The 20,730-nt window shown below is 41.1% G+C and overlaps 1 protein-coding gene across 1 annotated transcript in view; it reads right to left on the minus strand.

Annotated features, from left to right (window-relative positions):
- The window catches only part of GRIK3 (glutamate ionotropic receptor kainate type subunit 3), a 707,216-nt gene that overhangs the window by 77,236 nt on the left and 609,250 nt on the right, over nucleotides 1–20,730 (minus strand). Inside the window, exons 12-13 of the mRNA XM_088461525.1 lie at nucleotides 12,806–12,924; nucleotides 9,568–9,785 (exon numbers count right to left, since the gene is read on the minus strand). Coding sequence (XP_088317651.1) covers nucleotides 9,568–9,785; nucleotides 12,806–12,924 — 337 coding nt within the window. The remainder of the gene's footprint in view (nucleotides 1–9,567; nucleotides 9,786–12,805; nucleotides 12,925–20,730) is intronic.

Consider the following 20,730-nt stretch of genomic DNA (forward strand, 5'->3'; position numbering starts at 1 on the left):
TCATGCAAATTCCACCATCTGCAACCCATTTCACTGTCATTGACCTATGCTCTGCCTTCTTCTCTGTCCCTCTGCATCCTGACTGTCAGTATCTCTTTGCATTCACCTATAGGGGGGTACAATATACATGGACACGATTGCCCCAGGGTTTCATAGATAGACCTAGTATTTTCTCTCAAGCCTTACATGACTGTTTTCAATCTTTTCAGCCAGCCAATGGATCTGTTCTAATTCAATATGTAGATGATTTGCTGTTGTGCTCTGATTCATTTATGTCATGTTTAAATGATACTAAACTGTTGTTACTTCATCTCTCACATACAGAGCACAAGGTGGCTAAGGACAAATTACAGCCATGCCAGGCTAAGGTTAATTACTTGGGACACTGTCTAACCCAGGGGCTATGACATTTGATGACTGACAGAATACAGGCCATACACTGCTGCAAACCAACTGCAAATCCGTACCTTCTTGGGCATGTGTGGATACTGCAGAACGTGGATCCCAGGTTTTTCTGTTTTGGCATTATCATTGCAGGAATTGGTGTCATCCTCAAAGCCTGACCTTATCACACACACTGAGGAAACAGAGCAGGCTTTCCTTAACCTTAAGGATAGTCTGACAAGAGCACCTGCCCTGGGAATACCAGATTATGAAAAACCTTTTGAGTTATATTGTACAGACGCTGATGACTGCGCGGCAGTTGTCCTCACACAAAAACATGGTGACGCTAGCAGACCTGTAACATACTACAGTGCACAATTGGACACTGGCAAGATCACTCCCAACATGTTTAAGAAGTGTAGCAGCCACTACTCTTCTGGTCGATAAGAGTGAGGATGTAATATTAGGTCATGATATGATTGTACATACACCACATGCTGTACCTGCTTTGCTGAAATCTGACCAAACCAGACATGTTTCCTCAGCTAGGTTCACGATATGGGAACTAGCTCTAATGGCACCTGCAAATATTACCATTAAACAGTGCAATACATTAAATCCAACAACGTACTTACCATATGTGCCTCAGGATGCACAAAGGGTGGAGAGAGGTGAGTTGCTGGTTGAATGTGAGTTTTGCAGATATACTGATACACATGATTGTATGGAGTATTTGAATCAGACCTTTACTGCTAGACCAGATATACGTGTCACACCATTACAAAAATGTAGATGTGACATTTTACACGGATGGGAGTTGTCATAGACAAACTGACACAGGAAATTATGCACAGGTTATGCTGATGTAGATGTCGAGGATGTTGTAGAAGCCAAACCACTAGGTCCACTTCACTCAGCACAGTCGGCTGAACTGGTGGCATTAAGGAGAGCGTGTGAGCTCACAGAAGGTAAGTCAGCTAATATCTACACTGACTCTAGGTATACCTTCAGGGTAGTACACAATTTTGGGGCTCTTTGGCATCTGAGAAATTTTATGACAGCAGTAGGCATACCAGTTGCACACTCACACCACATAAAAGGACTCTTGACAGCTATCCAGCTACCAAAGGCAGTAGCTGTCATCAAATGTAAAGGCCATACATGTGAAGAAGACCCGGTGTCACTGGGCAATAACAAGCAGACGAAGCTCCCAAATGGGCAGCAGGGTTAAAAGTAAAAATTCAATTGATAAAATGATGGTTTTCCAAATGATTGACACCCAGAAATTAATTGAGATGCAAAATTTGTGTTCCCTACAGGAGAAGGCGGTCTGGAAATCGAAGGGATGTGGTCAGGAGTCCTCTGGACTCTGGAAAGATGGACAAGGTAGGCCGGTTGCTCCAAAAGGCATATTACCCAACCCTGGCTGAGGCAGTGTATGGTTTGACTCACCTAGGAAAAGGAGGTATGTGCAAGTTAGTCAAAGTATACTGGTGTGCACCTGGATTTTCTTCTCAAGCTGAAAAGAGGGCTATGTCCTGTTTGACTTGCTTGAGGAAAAATGTCAGGAAGACAATCCCTACCGAACCATCCCATATCCATCCGACAGACAGTCATTTTCAGGTAATACAAATTGATTTCATCCAATTACCACCCTGCAGGAATCTCAAGTATGTTTTAGTTTGTACCGATTTGTTTTCTAATTGGGTAGAGGCATATCCAGCTGCCACTAACACTGCTGTTTTTACTGCTAAAAAGATTGTTCAGGAATTTGTATGCAGATACGGTATCCCTAGAATCATAGAAAGTGCCTCAGGGACAACATAGTGTAGGTTTAGTACCATTCCCATTAAATGTCTCGGAGGTTCTTGGATTACAGAATCGGAAAATGCTGGATGGGAAATTCAGTAGGTCCAAACCTCCAAATTTTAAGCTCCACCAGTATCAAGTAGATAGATCTCTCTTATTTTTAAACATCACCAATTTCAACAAACCTGGAAGTTGGGAGGTGACCGGGAACAACCAGACAATGACCTTTTCATACAGAGCTGATAATGAACCACTAGATGATAAACTTGTACGCGACATTACTACCAGTGGGAGATATTTCCGGTGTAGGTATACTTGTAGTCCCATCAAGGAAATGGTTGGCAGAGTACTAGTAGGGTACTGTGCAGATATTATACAACGGGAGACATGTACCAGTCAAATGGGAGAATCTGAGATAGGATCCTTTGTCTGACAAATGTGTTTAATGGTAATGATGCATTCTATTCCTTATGTACTCCCAGATGATGAGTGTATTTTATATGTGGAAGGAAAGCGTACAAGTGGCTCACTCCAAGCTCTGAAGGTTTATGTTATCTGGGAAGGGTACTACAAGAGGTTATGACCTTTACACATGGTGAAATGCTGGGTATTCATAATAACACATCATCCCCATATCTTCATACAGAGACAAAAGAAAAATGTTACCTGGTGAAGTAAATACAGCCACACAGTTGATTAGCGAAACAACTGGCTTCCAAATATTGGTAGCATTACATCCCACCGGGATCACTCGGGGTATTTTAAATTTTATATACATCAAAGACCTTGCTAAATGAATAGATAATATCACCGAGATGTGTGATGACACGTTCAGGTACACAGGTAAGGAGCTACAGGCCTATAAGAAAGAACTGGTGCAACATAGACTAGTGTTAAACTATTTAACAGATGTTACTGGTGGATAGTGTGTGACTCTGGCCTCCAAAATTGGTGTCAGGTGTTGCACGTAGATCACCAATAATACCAGTGATCCCAAGGAGGTGATAGACCGGAAGATGGATGAGATTCTGCAGCTGAAATGGGAGTTTCGAAAGAACCATAATACCTCATTGACTGAGGTGGAGGAAAAAGGTAATAGAGTGGTTCTCGTGGTTGAACCCTGTAAAATGGTTCTCCGGTCTAGGAGAGTGGGTCCAGGAAATGGTTGCTAGTGTAGGTAAACTCCTGATTCTCATATTGGTTGTCATCTTAGTAATTGGCTTATGTGTCAGATGTGTTCCTACTGTGTTCAAGTGTGGAAAATGTACTGCCAAGGCAAACAGGGAGAATGAAATTATGATGGTGGTTAGTAGTAATAGTATGGCTATCAAGGTAAATGAAAAACTGCAATGACTGTACCATCAGATGATGAAAGGTGGATAGATTCAGCCATGTATGGAAAATATTATTGAATGTTACTCTAAACATTTTAAATAATGAGTCCCTATCCCCTTCAAGACTTCCTTTATAGGTTAGGTGCATCCCGACATCTTTCCCATGATCTTCAGGGAACCGAGGTGTGCGTATAAGGGTAGTTTTATGTCCCTCCCAGGGGCGCATTATTGATGGTTTAATGACCAAATTCTGCCATCCCATAATATAACATTAAATATTGTTTTATAGTGTATGACTGAAAAGATTAAGACTAAAGTTTGATAGGGCTTTGGTTGCTATCAAAGAGTGGATGAATGGCTGAGACCAAATATTTAAAATTAATATCTGGCGACGCCATTTTGCGTCACCTCTGACGACGCCATTTTGCGTCGTCAGCACAATACCGTCAGGTACGATGCTATACTTGGTTACCTAACTGCTGCATATTGTTGAAGGTCCAATCAAAACCTATACACACATTAGATAATACATATAAAATAAACAAAACGCACAACGCATATTAGCGAAAATACACAATATTCTCACACATGCACGCAATTATAAAAAGGTTCCTTCATATTAAGCTTAATATTAGAAGTTTTATTAGCAAATGCTTATGCTGTGAAATGTAATGTATATGATATTTAAGGTGCAGAAACTAGTAGACAAGTCATGTTTGGTACCATTCTAAATCCCTGTTTAATCGCAAGTTATGAATTAAAGGGAATTAGTGATTAGTGATTACATGCCTCTGTATGTAGTGTCTTTTGGCTAGTTTAAACCAGTTTTTTGGTGGGATAACCACACAAAGAAACTTCTGAGGAGCTGGGACATACCCCTAGTGACACTGTATGAACTGACCTATGACCTGCATCGTACCAGAATGTCCAGGAGCAAGAACCGTTGGAAATCTGTCAACTAGTTTCTTTGTTAGGACTGAACTCTGTAAGGTATATAACCTGAGTACTGATTATAGTATACAGCTATTCTCTCCTTGGATGACCACAGGCTTCTGGATAGACAACTGTATACTGGGACCAGTGCGTACGTGTATGTATCATCTTGTACCTTTGTATTTACTTGCTTTATGCCTTAATTGTTTAGATCACAGTGCGTTATACTTTTCCTTGAATAATATAACTTTTTGTGCTTTGGAACCACAATTGGATTGGAAAGCAATTATTTCAACATAGCGACTTGCAGTGCTAAATAGCGACATTTAGGTATAGAATTTAAGGGATATCAATACCACTCTCTCTCCCAATGCCCCCTCTCTCTGTCTATAATCTCTCTCTCTTTTGCTGTCTTTTTCAATATTTCTTCAGTTTAAAATATAAAAGTTTGATAAACAACAGTAGCTTTTCATATATGAATTATAACATTCGGCTGGCTAGAGAGGCAATGGCATATAAAGGGACATACAGGGGCTCTGATGGCATACAAGATGCATATAGGGCATATGGCATATAAAGTGGCATTTGGGGATCTTAAGGCATATAAGTTACATGAGGGTGCCCTAACAAATACACTGGATGTACTGTTGTTTTGGCCACGCCCTCAGTCTGGGAATCTGAAAAATCAAAAAGATACAGTAGTAAAACCCTACTTATGTTCTAGGTGGTGGCTCCAGCTTCACATACTAGTTATTGCTCTTCAGTACTAAGGTTTCACTTTGTATAATAATCTCTGTCCAGTCAGTGTACACTATAAATTAAGTTGAACCTATAAAGTAAAACTGAATTGGCTAGCTTTAAATATAGGAAATGCAATCTTATGACTGTAATAATTGATAGTGCTAATGTTGCCATCTGTTAACACCTGTATCTATAGTATGCCAGCATAGTATCATTGAATCAGAGTTGGGTACAGTAAGTGCTGTCATTTTAGGTATTCACTTTATTAACCCACAAAGTAGATTAATTTTTATTTACTTGTCAAATATGGATTTCTCTGTATACCATGTGCCATGCTAGGCCCGACTCACTGAGCATGTGTAGGTACAATTTACATTGGTTAGCTTAAATGTTCCTTGTTGCTTTATGTGCCAAGTTTATTAATTGGATGATGTTGTGAAAAAGATTCAGGTTTGCCAGTATTATTATAAGCATAACTAATACCGCTTTTATACAGAAATTCCGGGTCTGACCCGGAGGTTGGAACAGGGTTCCAATCCAGATCAGACCCGGAATTTCCCCGGCGCCGACCAAGGATATCCCCGAGTCGGCGCTCTTCACACCAGAGCCGGGTCTGCAGAGACCCGGCTTTTTTGGCATTGAAGTGGACACTTGGAGATGATGTCATCTCCAAGCGCCACTGAAGCCAGCCAATCATCAGGCATGCGGCACGATCCAGGTCACCCTGACCCGGATCGCGCCGTTTACACTGAAGGATTTCACGGGTTATTCCCGTATTAAACCCTGCAAGTTACCTGGCTTGGATTGCCGGTCACTAGACCCGGAAATCCATCCCTTTCCCCTTTTACACCAAGGAGCTACCCGGGTTAACCCTGCAATAACCTGGGTTTTAGCTCTGGTGTAAAAGGGGTATGACAAAGCAAAAAGCTAAATTCCTTCAGTTTCTTCAATGCTTCCTTCCTCCCATCAATGAAACAGTCACCATTTATATAGAAGTTAACGACCAGTTCACAAATGAACTAGCATAAAGATGTGATACTTAAACTGATTTTTATTTATGTGCTGTTTCTAATTTAATAAAATCGTCACTGAAGAGATCACCTGCCCTGGTACTGGGTGATTTATTAGCCTGGCTGTATATCATTCATTGAGCAGTCATTTACTATTGAGCAGCTGAAAACACTTCTCCACTTACAATATTACTTTCCCAAAATCCTCACCCTCCCTTAGAGGTCAGAGGCTGTCAGATCTCCTTCAGTCTATTAAATGCTGAGTGGACCTGCAGAAAAATAACTTCTTGGGATTGTGCTGAAGGAGGATGTCTGCATAATTTAGTAGAATAGAGTAAAAATAGAAAAAGCTGCAAATTCATTTACTAAATGTACACATGAGGACATTTCTAGGGTCATTATGCACAGCAAATTACACTTCCAATTTACTAAGTCAGTCCCCTCTTAGCATCCTTTGTGATGACATTGTAGGCAGCTCTAGTTGCTGAGAACAAAAACTGAATAATTACCTCCCTGAATGTGCACAATCACAAACAGGCGCCATCTTTGAAGAGACTCTCAAGTAGACACAATGACACAAATTTAATCTAGAAATTATTATTTGCAAGGATTGCCACATATTATTTTTTTTTACTAAGACAGTTCAGATTTAAAAAGTCATGTCTCAATTTACTTTTTTTTAAAAACCTGAAGCTAGTCAGAAAGTGCTAACAAACAACAAGAAAAAGGATTGTCTTGTATGGCACACAAATTGTATATAAAATATAACTTTTAGTAATTCTCAATAAAATATATTTAGTGAAATATGATTAAAAGACAGCCTACATAGAACACTGCTCTAAGCTTACAGGCTGGCGTTGAGTAATCTTATCATTCACACACACTCACACTAATATATATTCATTATATATAAATTACTATATTTTTTTAAGCATGGTTTTAATTCACATTTCAATTCTTTATTAACACGATTTATACATGTTTCAATGTAGGATATCGTTTAATAAAATTTTGCTGAATATATTTCACTGAGATTTATTAAAAGTTATATTTTATATACAATTTATGCACAATACAAGCAGTGTTGGACTAGCCCCCAGGGGTACAGGGGAATTCCCCAGTGGGCCCCACTGTCTGGGGGCCCCACTCCTTCCTCTAGGTGTCAGGTTCCAAACTGTGCACTCAAATTACACATTGTTAGTCTATTAGAGGTTCAGTTACCTGCTGGAGCAGGAATATGGATAAACATGGGTGCTTGATGCATTTCTAAAGAAACTACACCAAGATTTGCCAAATGGTTAGCTAAGCAGCTGTAGTGGCTGACCACACCCCTCTGGTGGCTGACCACACCCCTTTAGCATGGGCCCCTAGCACTGCATACCCCCGATGGGCCCTTCATGACCCAGTCCAACACTGAATACAAGACAATCCTTTTTCTTCTTGTTTATTATCTGTTTCATTGATTGTCATAGGCAGCACCCCTGAGGTCTTAAGAGATCTGTAGCAGAACTACAAATTCAGGGTACTTAAAGATTTCTAACTTGTGCAGATGTTTATGACTAGTGAAGCACAAAATAAAGCCCCAGTTTGATAAATTTGCTCTGGAGAATACACAGAAAAGTGTAGGACCCTAGTGCCATAATTTTACTAATTGTGTAAGTTGGACTATATTTAAGAAAGCAAGTAAAGTGATAAAATATCTATAATTCTATTCATATTAAATGTTCAATAACTTTTAAACTATTTAAACATATATAACACTTTAAAAGACCAGGACACTGGTACTCAAAAGCTAATGGGGCATTTCAGTACAACTGTTAGAATGTATTACTTCCCCACTGCCTACATAGAACTGAAGCCATTCCATATTTTAGGACATTTGGTCAAATAGAATGGTCTGTAAAAAGCTGTGACTACAGTCAGCTCAGCTGCTGTGACATAACATAAAACCCTGTCAATCCACACATTGCATTTCTGCAGAACAGGTGTGGTATGTTAGGTCGCCATATACCAAGTCGATATGCATCAGGTCAACATGAGAATATCAACATGGTAAAAATGTCGACACACAGCATATCTAAAAGGATGACTTGTTGCTAAGATTCACTTCCCTAGTCCTGGTTGCTGCAGCGACCCCAACTTCTATTTTTGGGTTCTGGCAGTCATATGACAGTTAGTTCTGGAGCAGGCATCTGAGGAGTGGCGTTCTGGTAAGTATTTTATCCCTAACCTTAATCTCTAACCCTAAACCTCCCCCTAGTGCCTAACCCTAACCTTCCCTCCGCAGCTTCACACTAACCTCCCCATGCAGCCTAAGCCTAACTCTCCTGATGGCGTCTAACCCTAACTGCCAGCATACTAAGAATTTCACATGGCAACATTTTAGATGTTGACATACTGAGAATGTTGAAATGGTGTCTATCGACATATTGAACCATGTTGACATTCTAATGCCGACATTGTGGTGTCAACATCGTCAATGTCGACCATGTGGCTGGATCCCCTGCAGAGCAAGTCTGTTAACATGTTATTGACTATGGGCTCTATTTATGTACATCCTGAAATGGCTACTGGAAAATAACACTATACAGTATATTGCATCATATTGATATTTAACTGTCTGGCTGTTCTGCAGTCCTGGCAAGCAGTGTGAAGACTGACATATTGACAGTACAAAAGTCTACTTCCCACTGCGCATGTGCCTGCAGTGCCTTGTGCTCCATAATGCACTCACATCTCAGGGCTTATGCTGGACACAAGGAGGCGGAGCAATGGAAGAGAATCAAGAACTTCATTCCTCTCCCTACCGAGGTAAGCTTGAGCTCATTTCACCATCTACAGGTGGTGAAATGACATGGAGAAGCAAAAGAATCATGATATTTCCATTCTTCTATTAATCACTCTTCTCATACTAGTGTATGGGGGAAGCGATTCTAACACTAATCAGGGGAACTGCTGGAGGAATCTTAGACTTCTCCACCAGGAAGCAGTGAAATTTCCTGTCTTCTGAAGTGCTTTGAGAAATAGGTCTTTACACTGCTGCATGAATAGACCCTTATATCTGCTTTGTTCGAAAAGCACCTTTCACTTAACCTGCTGCAGAGGAGTGAATGAGTACTGTATGATGGCTTTATTTATATAAGTATAAAGTTGTCAGCTGTGTATAGTATAGTATCCAGCACATATAATACATAGACTATGATATCTACTGGTAATGTCAAATAGTACCTTTACTTGCTGGTGATGTCAAATAGTACCTTTAATGCATCTGATTATACGTACCATTTAGATTTACATTAAGAGAATAAATCCAAAATAAGTAATTGCCTTAATATTTTTCCATGATGACACCCTACCTTAAAGAAATTCATGGTGGATCCATCAAGTACAGCTCCGTACTCTATCTTTGTCTGTCTTGCCAAGTCATCTGCTGAGTCTATGGCAGATTCCATCCTCTCTACTGTGAGGAAAGCAGCGAGGTTGGCAGTGTATGATGAGATGATAATGAGAGTAAAAAACCACCAAATTCCACCGATAATTCTTGTTGATAAAGCTTTGGGCATCAGCTCGGACCCTAAAATAAAGTGCAAAAAATTTTTACATTTTTTTCTCTATCTTTATTTCCTTAGTTAAGCTTGGAGGGAGGAGCATGTGGATAATCAATGAAGATATTACATATTTATATTGATATTTTTGTCAAAATATGGGACAGCTAGTATTACTTTTAATACCCTATGGTATATGAGATTATTTCCAAATGAAAAAATAAACAGCTATGTTCAACAAAAGATGGGGTCTTAGAATATAATATATATTATATAAACTTTTGACAGCTGCATCTCTCTTATTATTGCATTAGACGGCAGCTAATGTACCCCAGTGACATGTCTGCATCATAAGGTACGGCCTGATGAGTCTTTAATTTTGTTTACATTTTCTTCCATTTATATAGTTTAATAGACTGTGAATTGATTGCATAGTGTAACTTGGGCTGTGGCTACTCATCACTTTTTAGATGGGGGCATCAAGAGATTCTGCCCTTTTCCCTTGACCAAGCACCACATTGGGACTGATATTTTGACAAGTATTTTGTTTATTACCTCAGGCCAAGTTAGACACCCTTCACTCATTAAATAGTTCATTAGTGTAGATATACAGTAAATAGGTTTTTGGCCCTGATTCAGAGCCGGACGCTCTGACCAGAGCGCTCGCTCTGAATCAGGGCCCACCTCCTTAATTATGGAGCGTCCTCCTGGACGCTCGTATAGCTGTGGGTCACCACCACGAGCGTGCAGGATGATGGTCGCGATGGTCTTGACCATCGCGACCATCGCCAGTGCGAGCAGAAGCCTGCGGTTGAGTTTCTCAACTGCAAGGCCAGGAGTGATTTTGGCTCTATCAGAGCCAAAATCACTCCCACTGACATCACTAGTGATGTCAGTGGGGCCGGCTTCTGACGGTAGGCGTTCCCTTGGGAATGCCTACGTCTGGCAGGCACGCCCCCGGCACGCCCACCAAAGGGGGCATGCTGTCAATCAACATCGACAGCACACCCCCTTTGATCAGACACTACGAGCGAAGGAAAGTCCTTCGCTCGTCGCGTCTCTCGCATGCGCACGACGAAGCTCCCGCCGTCGTGCGCATGCGCAGTGCACACCATCGACCCACTTGCGAGCGGACAGCCGCTCGCGAGTGGGTCTGAATCAGGCCCTTTGTTTTAACATCAATAGATCACAATTGTTATGATGTCGTTTTTTCATAGTCTGTCTAGTTGCTTTGCAATATTTATTATCTAATTACTGCTATTAATCAACTAGGTGAATTTAAATTAGACTTACTGTAGTTTCCCTAGATTTATTGGTTGCCCTATGTGTACATTGAGGTTTTTATTTTGTAAAAGAATGTTTTAGGTGTAGGAGAGAGGTGTTAGTTGTATAGTGGTGGTTTGGTTCTCTAGTGGGACCGATGTGATTGAAAAGAACAGCAGATAGTGGCCACCTTTTGTATAGTAAATCTCAAGGTGCTTTCACTTCCAATACATTGGTTAGACTGATTGTGCACCCTGCTGGGGTCAGCGGCACCATCTGTCATGTTGGGTCTGTGATCATGGTCATTGGATGGTGAGTTGGATACCTCTGAATTTTTGTGTGGAGGTGGACTGGTAGAGAGTTCCCATTTCATAGGATGATGGGATGGCAGAAAGTACCCATCTGATTGGCTGGCAGAAGGTCCCCAGTATTGTGTTAATGGACTGACAGATGGCCCCCATTGTTGTTACACTATTGTAAATAGCCTGGCAGGTGACAAAAAAAGCACTAAATATGTTCCCTTTTTTACCACTATACAGTTTTTTAATAAATAACAAATTTAAATAAAATCTGACATTTTGTCCCACCATATCTTATCTTGTCTCCTAATTTTTAGAAAAGATGTTATATATTTTTACTACTGATGGAAAAGAACAGCGGTTAGTGGCCACCTTTGTATAGTAAATCTCAAGGTGCTCTCACTTAGGGGATTGAGGGGGGCTGTCCTTAGTTTTTATGTCTTGTGCTGTTAAGAAACTGTCCTATTTTTTATGTCTGCAGCACTTATGTAAATGTGAAAATAATCTTTTCATTGATATTTAAAATGTGGCAAATTAAGTGTTACAAACTAAAATACTTTAAAAATGAATAGCACGATGACAAAACATGGGTGGGGCTGGCCTTAAAGCCACAGGTACTGTAGCTGGGTCCGATGCCTTTTTGTCATGAAGAAATTTTCTCCCACCCTCCATTGAGTGCGTTATCAGCTTTAAAGTTTTTTGGTCAGGATGGCAGTCAGTGGTCATCTTGTCACAGTAGTTTAGGGGTGCTCTCCCTGCTGGCATTAGCAGGTATAGTTATGAAACTTGTTGAAAGTTGCTTCCAGCTTGTGGCTTCCTGTTAGATGGCCGTTCTTTCTTTGCCATCATACAGGTTTCCCAATTAATTAACAATTTAAATAAAACTTAGCTTCTTTATGCCAATAGATGTCTTTTGTGTTTTTCTTTAATTAAGTTAATTTACCCTCCTACATTTTTAACTGTCGGTTATTATCCAGTCCTGTTATATTACTGTTTTGTTTCCAATAGTAAAGTGCAACAGAATATACTGGCACTATATCAGAAAATGTTAATAACTAATTAAATCAGAACTTTTACTGTTTTAACTGCACTGAGGTCATGGGCTGTCATCAGCCTTTATGGAGTTTTGTTTATAAATAATAAAGCCATAGATATATTCATTAGTTATTTCAGTGGTACTCTGTGCATTGTCAATACTAGATAAACAGCAACTATGCTGTAATATCATCTACATGGCAGTTCTGTAATTGTTGCAGGCAACACTCCAAATATATAAAAAAAAGGATCAATGCTGTTTGGTGACAGCAAATTGTGACTAAGTTCCTCTCCAATGCTTTGTGACAACATTATTTCTTGTACTGCTTTGTTCTTTCTTTACAAGACTCTGTTTTTATCTTGAGGCTGTCAAAGTGTTACAAAAGTTCTCATTATGAGAGTATTAAAGCATAATACAAAATTAGACAATCATATAATACTTGGTTCCTCACCTTGCTGCATTAATGCACCAACTGCAAACCAAAAGCTGTTTAATAATGTAAAGTTGTTCTCCACAATGTCGGTTCCTGGGTTGCAGGGATGAGCGTCATACCATTCATAAGGGCTGAACCTAAGGTGAAGAAAAATGGACAAGGAATTTAGATTTCCTGTGACACAATACATTACTGTTACTAATGCTAATTTTGTCCAGTTGATTGAGACATTCCACGATGCATGAAGAGATGGGTATTGCTTTTTTGAAATGTTTATGAATCCAAAATAGACCAAATTATTATTACACTAGAATTTTTTGTTTGAATTTTAAGTAAAAAAAATAGATCTCATGCACTCACCGTAATTATACAACAATAGGAAAATTATGCCTATCCATAAGGAGCACTGTATATAAATAACATATTACTTTGGTGTCTGCTGACTTTTTTATGGGGGGTACGCCTACTGTAGCTTCACCAAAAGAAATGTATACAGTGGTTCATATAGTAATATTTTATAGTCATAAATTACCTAGTGTAACAATCAATTACCCAGCTTCATAGTCAGTTCCAGAAATGTTGTACCCTATTAATTATCAATATCATAATGTCTTCAATCAATACTCTATAGCATGATATCCACATCATTTCCCAATACCAGCCAGTTCCCCATCAATTCTCTATACTATAGTAATCCGTCAATCACAATATAATCATACCACATCAATCAGCTCGCCTCCCCCAGCAATCCCCAATATCATCATATTCCACATCAATTCATTCCTTCCATTCCACTCATTTACCTCCTCCTGCTTCATCTTGCTTTCTTTCTGCTAAACAGTGCATTGCCCTTCGTACACAGGGAGCTAGGGAACTAAAGTTCCCTTCTAGACAGAATTTACATTTGGAATCTAAGAATGCTGTCTGCATGCATACAGTAGCATTACAGGTCATAAGATGCCTAGCAGTATTGAAACTCACGCAGAAGGGAGTCCATTATGTTCTTTGCTGACCTCTAATACAGGGGTTGGGTACGGGATGCCAGTGCTCTGGTTCTCTGGTTCCCGGGGGTCAGAATCCTGATGCCGGTATCCCGACAGGGTTAGGATACCAACACCTGTTGGTAGGTATCCTAACCCTCCCCCTCTCTCTACCCTAACCCTCCCTACCTGGAGCTTGTACCTAAGCTCCACCCTAGTGCCAAAACCTAACCTCCCCCTCTCAGCAACCTAAACCTTACCTTCCCCCCTTAGTTCCTAACCCCAATGCTACCCCTGCCCCTAACCCTGCTACTTGCCTTCGTGTTTCTGACAGGTTTTGGGATTCCGGTGCCGGCATTCTGAATGCTGGAGTTCCTGCGGTCATGATTGTGACTGCATCCCATGATATAGATATGGCATAGGAGAGAAGAGCCCAGAGCTGAATCAATGTCTTTTATCCTTCTAATTAGGCCAATGCAAGAAGTCTAAACGCAGTATTTACACAATAAAAAGGACAAATAAATATATAGGTGCTATACCCTCAAGTTTTGGGCAGGGCCGAAACTAGGATATCTGAAACCCGGTGCAAGGCAATAATTTGTGCCTCCTCCCTTCCCGTACCTGGATTTTGTCCTTGCTCATCCATAAGGTAGTGCACTAGTCTGACGTTCTTGGTATAGTGACTTACATTATTCCACACACCGTAATGCCCATTACACATTATGCCACACACTGTCTATTACCAAAGTGCCACTTACATATTTGCCTCTGACACCATTTTATGCCCCACAGTAAGGTTTCTAATTACTTTAAAATTACCTGCTCGTTGTCAGGGGTTTTATGCTCATTACCAAGGGGTTTCATGCTCGTTACCAGGGGTTTTACGGGAGAAGATGCATCTTTCTGCATCTTCTCCCTGCAGCTGCGCTGGCCTAACAGACACTAGAGGTCCAGTAGGACCTCTAGCATCTGTCTCCTACTTGACGGCGGACATTTTTGGAGGGCCATTTTCAGCAGAGCCCATGAGGACGGCTAGTCCGCATGGAATCTGCAGCCCCCAAATCACCACACACTACAAGACTGCGTGGGGTGTGCAGGGGCTGAGTCAGCTCTATTTCACCCCCTGCATTCCAGCACCCGGTGCACTTGCACCTCTAGCCCCCCCCTAGTTGCGGCCCTGTTTTGGGAAAAACATAAATCACATCTATGCTTATAGCCTGAAATATAATCTAATTGGAACACTTATGATCATATGGCCTTATTCTGAGTTGTATGCAAACCTAATGGATAGCATACACCTCCGAAGGTGGCCGAACAGGGTATGCACAGGATCTTTCCTTCACATATGCCAATTGGTGTCTGAGATGACTTTTGCAGTTCCCCCTAAGCCGCAGCATCATTTGAGGATGGGGAAGTGGCGGTGATGGCCAGCGTCTCAGAATATGGAAGAGTGACGGCCTTGTCTTCTGGGCATGCCGAGGCCAGTGTCTGCTGCACTGGCCCTGGCTGCGTGATTTTCACAGCCTGAGTAACCTCTGAATTACTCGGAGACCCAATATTCACGCAAGTGATCCAATGACTGCACCATGAGACACAGCAGTGGATCACAGAAGCCCGCAGAAGGTGTCTATTCACACAAGATGCCTCCTATGACCACAGCATGATTTTGCATAGCTGCTGTGTACAAAGATGAGGTGATGCGATTAACATACAACTCCGAATAATGCCAATAGTCCACTGGAGAAACATATAAAACTCTACATCCAAATGCAGAGTGTGAGACAGATATTCTCTGGAACTGTTTTGAAACTTGCGCTCATCTTAGCACTATAATGATCAACTTGTTTTATTTGCAGCTGTAGACTTCTCTTTTGATATAATCTCAAGAGGTGACCTTGTGTTGATTGCACTGATAAAGTGACCTCCGCCAGTCACAAACACTAAGCTCTTGTGGATCAAAGAAAGTGCCATTAATACAATGTCACCCCTTCTCGAATAGATAAGTCACTTAGCAAACAGAACTGCAGGCTATCTCTCACACTGCATCAAAGATAAAAGATATAAAACTTTTATGTTGTGAAGTGCACTATGAAGTAAGACTTCTGAGGCATTGAGAACCAAGTATGAAGTATTGATAAACTGCAGCATGAAGAGCATTCAGTTTGACTAATCAAAATTCATCCACACAACTCATAATTATGTAAAAATGTAGATGGTTTTACCAAGTGGGAATGCACTGTGCTATTGCCTTTACAGAATAACTATGCAAAGGTACATTCTCATTCATTTGGTACGCAGAACTTGCAGTCCAAATTTATGACACATACATTACTGCTTTCCTTATATTTAAAGCTAAAACAATAGTATTTAGCATTATTATTATTGTTATTATTATCTGTTATTTATATGGCACCACAAGGGTTCCGCAGCGCCTCACAAAGTACATAAACAAATGAGCATACAAGGAGACAGTGACTTACAGTACAAAATAATGCAGGACAAGGACATAGTTTATAAACATGCTGCAATTGCAATTATACAACTCAAAGCAGCAGGGCTTCAGCAACCAAGTGTTAGGTGCCCCTGTGGGGAGTTTGGAGTAGATGATCGTATGAGTAATGGAAGGAGAAGCACAGGAGGGAAGAGGGCCCTGCTCATGAGAGCTTACATTCTAAAGTGGAGGGGCAGACAGACAGGGTTGACACAGAAGGGGTAGACAGTGAGAAAGAAGCATGGAGCAGCAGGTTAGGATGAGAGCTATAAAGCTTTGATGAAGTATTGGGTCTTAAGAGCTTATTTGAAGATTTGTAGAGAGGTGGAGAGTCTGATAAAGAAAGGGAGAGAGTTCCAGTGGTAGGGAAAAGCATGGGCAAAATCTTGGAGGTGGGAGTGGGAAGAAGTAATCAGTTGGCAGGAGAGGGGGCATGCATTTGATGAGCTAAGAGGGTGGGCAGGAATATGAAGTGAGATGTGATCAAATATGTAAATGGGAGAGGATTGGGTGAGCATTAATGATAGACATGTTTTGCAGTATTCTAACGTATGCAGGTTTAATGTACCTTCTTTCTAGGGATGTGCACCGACCCCCATGTTTTGGTTTTGGATGTGTATCTCCTCATGTTTTGGATCAGATTTGGTTTTGCCAAAACTGCCACTTGCGTGTTTTGGTTTTGGACCTGTATTTTTTTTTTAAAAATTGATGAAAAATGCTAAGATCACATCATTTATTTGTTTTTTGTTCCTACAGTATTATTAACCTCAATAACATTAATTTTCACTCGTTTCTAGTCAATTTTGACCACCTCACAGCTCACAATATTGTTTTCATCTGGTTTAGGCCCAAGACTTGCACCAAGCTGGCTGGCTGACTAAGCTAAACGGCAGCAGTGGGCGGCACAAATATGTGGCAGTTCAACTTAGAACATGGCACATAAGGAACCATGGCCCTCATTCAGAGCCGTTCGCTATTTGCGTTCGTTCGTTCAAAAACAAGGGGTGGCTATGCAAATGATCCGTTCGCACATTGCAGTCTGTTCACACCTCTAAGTCCGAACAAGCGAGCAAAACATACGCTCTTTTATTTCTTAAAAACTCCCCCTGGCCGCTCGCACCATACGTCATGTCCGCTATTTATTAGATTAATCGAGTACATCGAACAGAATATGAACTGCTCGCTATTCTTGTGGTTGGATTTTTCAACCTCTATTTTGCGAGCAGTTCTGAGTTTAAAAAAACCAAGTGACGTGGTCATTGACACTGCTATATTAATTATGCACACCCATAAAACGCCCGTTATGACCTTTAAGCACGCCTGCGTTCGGATCTCCACTCCCCGTTTTCAAGCACCTTCCCCTGTTACCACCCACATACGCCTCATTCTGTCACTCAAAATAGCAGGCTCAAAATAGCAGGCACTCGCTATATTGCGTACAAATGATTTTCGGCCGCACTGACTGGTTCGCGCATGCGTACTAAAAACCGTACGCATGCGCAGATGTGCGAACATCGCTCGGAACGAGCGTACTGCCGATAGCGAGTGGCTCTGAATGAGGGCCCATATGTTTTCATTAATCAAGAGGCCTGAGGGAGTTGGAGTATGTATGTAGTTGAAGACAGGGACAGGAAGGGTTGATTGGTAGTAAATTTAATTTCATTTTTTGGTGCCGAAGCAAATTTATGAGGGAGGAGGGGACAGCAGGGGCTCCAGAATTAGTATGTGGTTCCTGCTCTCCTCTCAACTGATTGTCCTCAATATCAACAAACACTAATGAAGAGGGGTACAACACACACATCAATTCGTACCAATTTTAAATAATACACTGCAATATCAATGACCTACAGTGTCACAAGATTTTTTATGAATAACACACTGCACTGCAACTTAGTTTCACAATATTATTTATGAATAAGAATAACACACTGCGATACCACTTACAGTGTCACAAGATTATTTATGAATAAGAAAAGAATAACACACAGCGCTGCCACTTACAGTGTCACAAGATTTTTTATGAATAAGAAAAAAATAACACACTGCGCTGCCATTTAGTGTCACAAAATTGTTCATGAATAAGAAAATAAAAACACACTGTGCTACAACTTAGTGTCACAAGCTTTTTCTGAATAAGAAAAGAATAACACACTACGCTGCCACTTACAGTGATGTCATTATGTTTTATATATAACGCATGTTATTTAGCAATTTGTTGTGGTCTTGTAGTCGGCGTGTAGCCTAATCATTTATTCTTGATTGAGGAAAGAAGTGAAAAGTTGAATTTTAGACTGCGCTACCACTTACAGTGTCACAAGATTTTTTCTGAATAAGAACAACACACCGCGCTACAACTTATAGTGTCACAATACGTGGACAAAAAACTGCGGTCTGGCCGGCAGTGCCACCAAACAATAATAACGTAGCTAAGTTGCTAACGCACACACACACAAAAAATATATCTTTTTTTTGTGGATTGATATTAATTTAATTTCACTTTTATTCTTTTTACACTGGGGAAGAGCACCCCTGAATGAGGCAGCATCCCCTTGATGAACAACACAGACAGCACCCTTTTTTTATGGACAACAAAGCACCTCTGCCATGTGTGGACAGACCACCTGCAGAGTCACAAATACGTGGATGATACTCTGCAGCAGTGTCACCGAACAATATTAGCACAGCTAAGTTGCTAAAGCACACACACAAAAAAATATATTTCTTTTTAATTTCTTTTACACTGGGGAAGAGTACCCCAGTATGAGGCAGCAGCCCCTTGATGAACAACACAGACAGAACCCCTTCTTTATGGAAAACAAAGAACCCCTGCTGAGTGCGGACAAACCACCTGCACAGAGTCACATGGACGCTAAACTGCGGCAGTGTCACCGAACAAATATAGTGCAGCTAAGATGCTAACGCACAACACACAAAAAAATAAAAAAGTACTTTTCTTTTTTTACACTGGGGAAGAGCACCCCTAATTGACAGAGCACCCCTCCTGGACAACACAACACCTCTTTATGGACTAGAGCACTAGCCTGATGGACAAGACAACAACACAGCAGCAGCCACAGTTAATTGACAGGACAAGTGACACAGCAGCTGCAGCACCCACTGAAGGAAACTCTCCTTTATATACTGCTGCCTAAGCCCCTTTATGGACAACACAGCAGCAACTTGCAGCCCAAGACCCTGACTGAACACACACACTGAGTGACTGACAGTGACTGACTACACGTCTGCTAGCTTTTTTCTCCACAGCTGGAGTGAAAATGGCGCAGATTGTGGGGACCTTTATATAATCCAAAACCCGCAAGAATCTCACAGCAGGAGGATGATGCATTTTGCCTTGTTTTTGGATCTGAGTCAGGCGGGAAAACCGAGCCTAGCTCGATTTTTGCCTCGGATCTTGAAGTTCAGGTGAGTCCAGTTCTCGGAGAACTGGACCCGCTCATCTCTACTAATTTCAGACACAAATGATGACAGAAGTCTACATCTTAAACACTACCACAGTCAGTATGAAGCACTACATTAAATACCTACTGTATGGAACAGATGCAGAGTTGCACAAAAGTCCATTTTGAGGACAGGGCCACGCATCTATGATCACGCAACTCCATCTGGTGCTGAATGGTCTTAGCTGAGTGGTAACAAGACATTTACATGCACAATAGGCAAATTTAGTGAGGGTGTATAGAGGGTATGTAGATAGAAATCTGGGCTATGCTGAATTGTGCATATGCAGACATCCTTTTGATTGTAGAGAGATCTGAATTTGCCCAAATAAGGGAGCCATACCAACTACCAGTGAGTCCGGGCCGGCGATGTTTGGCAGCGTTAGGAAAGGCGATTGGTGTGGCTCCCCTATTTGGATTTTGGACTGAGCTGCAGCACCATCTCTGGAGCCCCCACTGGTTAGAAGTGTCTTAGTCATTGTATCTGACCATGTGCTACTATTAATTCATTTTGTGATCCCAAGAGCAGAAGTAAAATACAGTTTTCCCTCAAAGAGCAGAACCAGGGAGATCCCATCCCAGGGCACCAATGGGTTAAAATGCATCATACCCATAGAAATGGATTCCAGTAATTGCCACTAAATACTGCATTATATCAATGCAATATATAGTAGTATTATGTAGGCATTCAGTGATACTTACCTGTCCGGTAACAACATCCAATAAGCAGCCCCTCTGCAATCCCAGAAACAGTGTGGATAATTAATTCCTGCAATTACAGTAAGTGCCTTACACGCCAGCATCTGCTCATGTCACAGGGAGAATGCTGGACACAAAGGTTGGAGCAATGGTTGAAGTAGCAGGAGCAGTGAACTTCACTGCTCCTCTCCCCGAAGCAAGGTACTTTTCAGCATATTTCACCATCTCCAGATGCCAAAATGAAATTGACTTGCGAAATGGAAACAAGACATTAGCGTTCTGCTCTGAATCACTCTCACAATACTATTGTGTGAG

The sequence above is a fragment of the Taudactylus pleione genome, unplaced genomic scaffold (assembly GCF_031769625.1).
Source record: "Taudactylus pleione unplaced genomic scaffold, aTauple2 ptg000007l, whole genome shotgun sequence".
Lineage (NCBI taxonomy): Eukaryota > Metazoa > Chordata > Amphibia > Anura > Myobatrachidae > Taudactylus > Taudactylus pleione.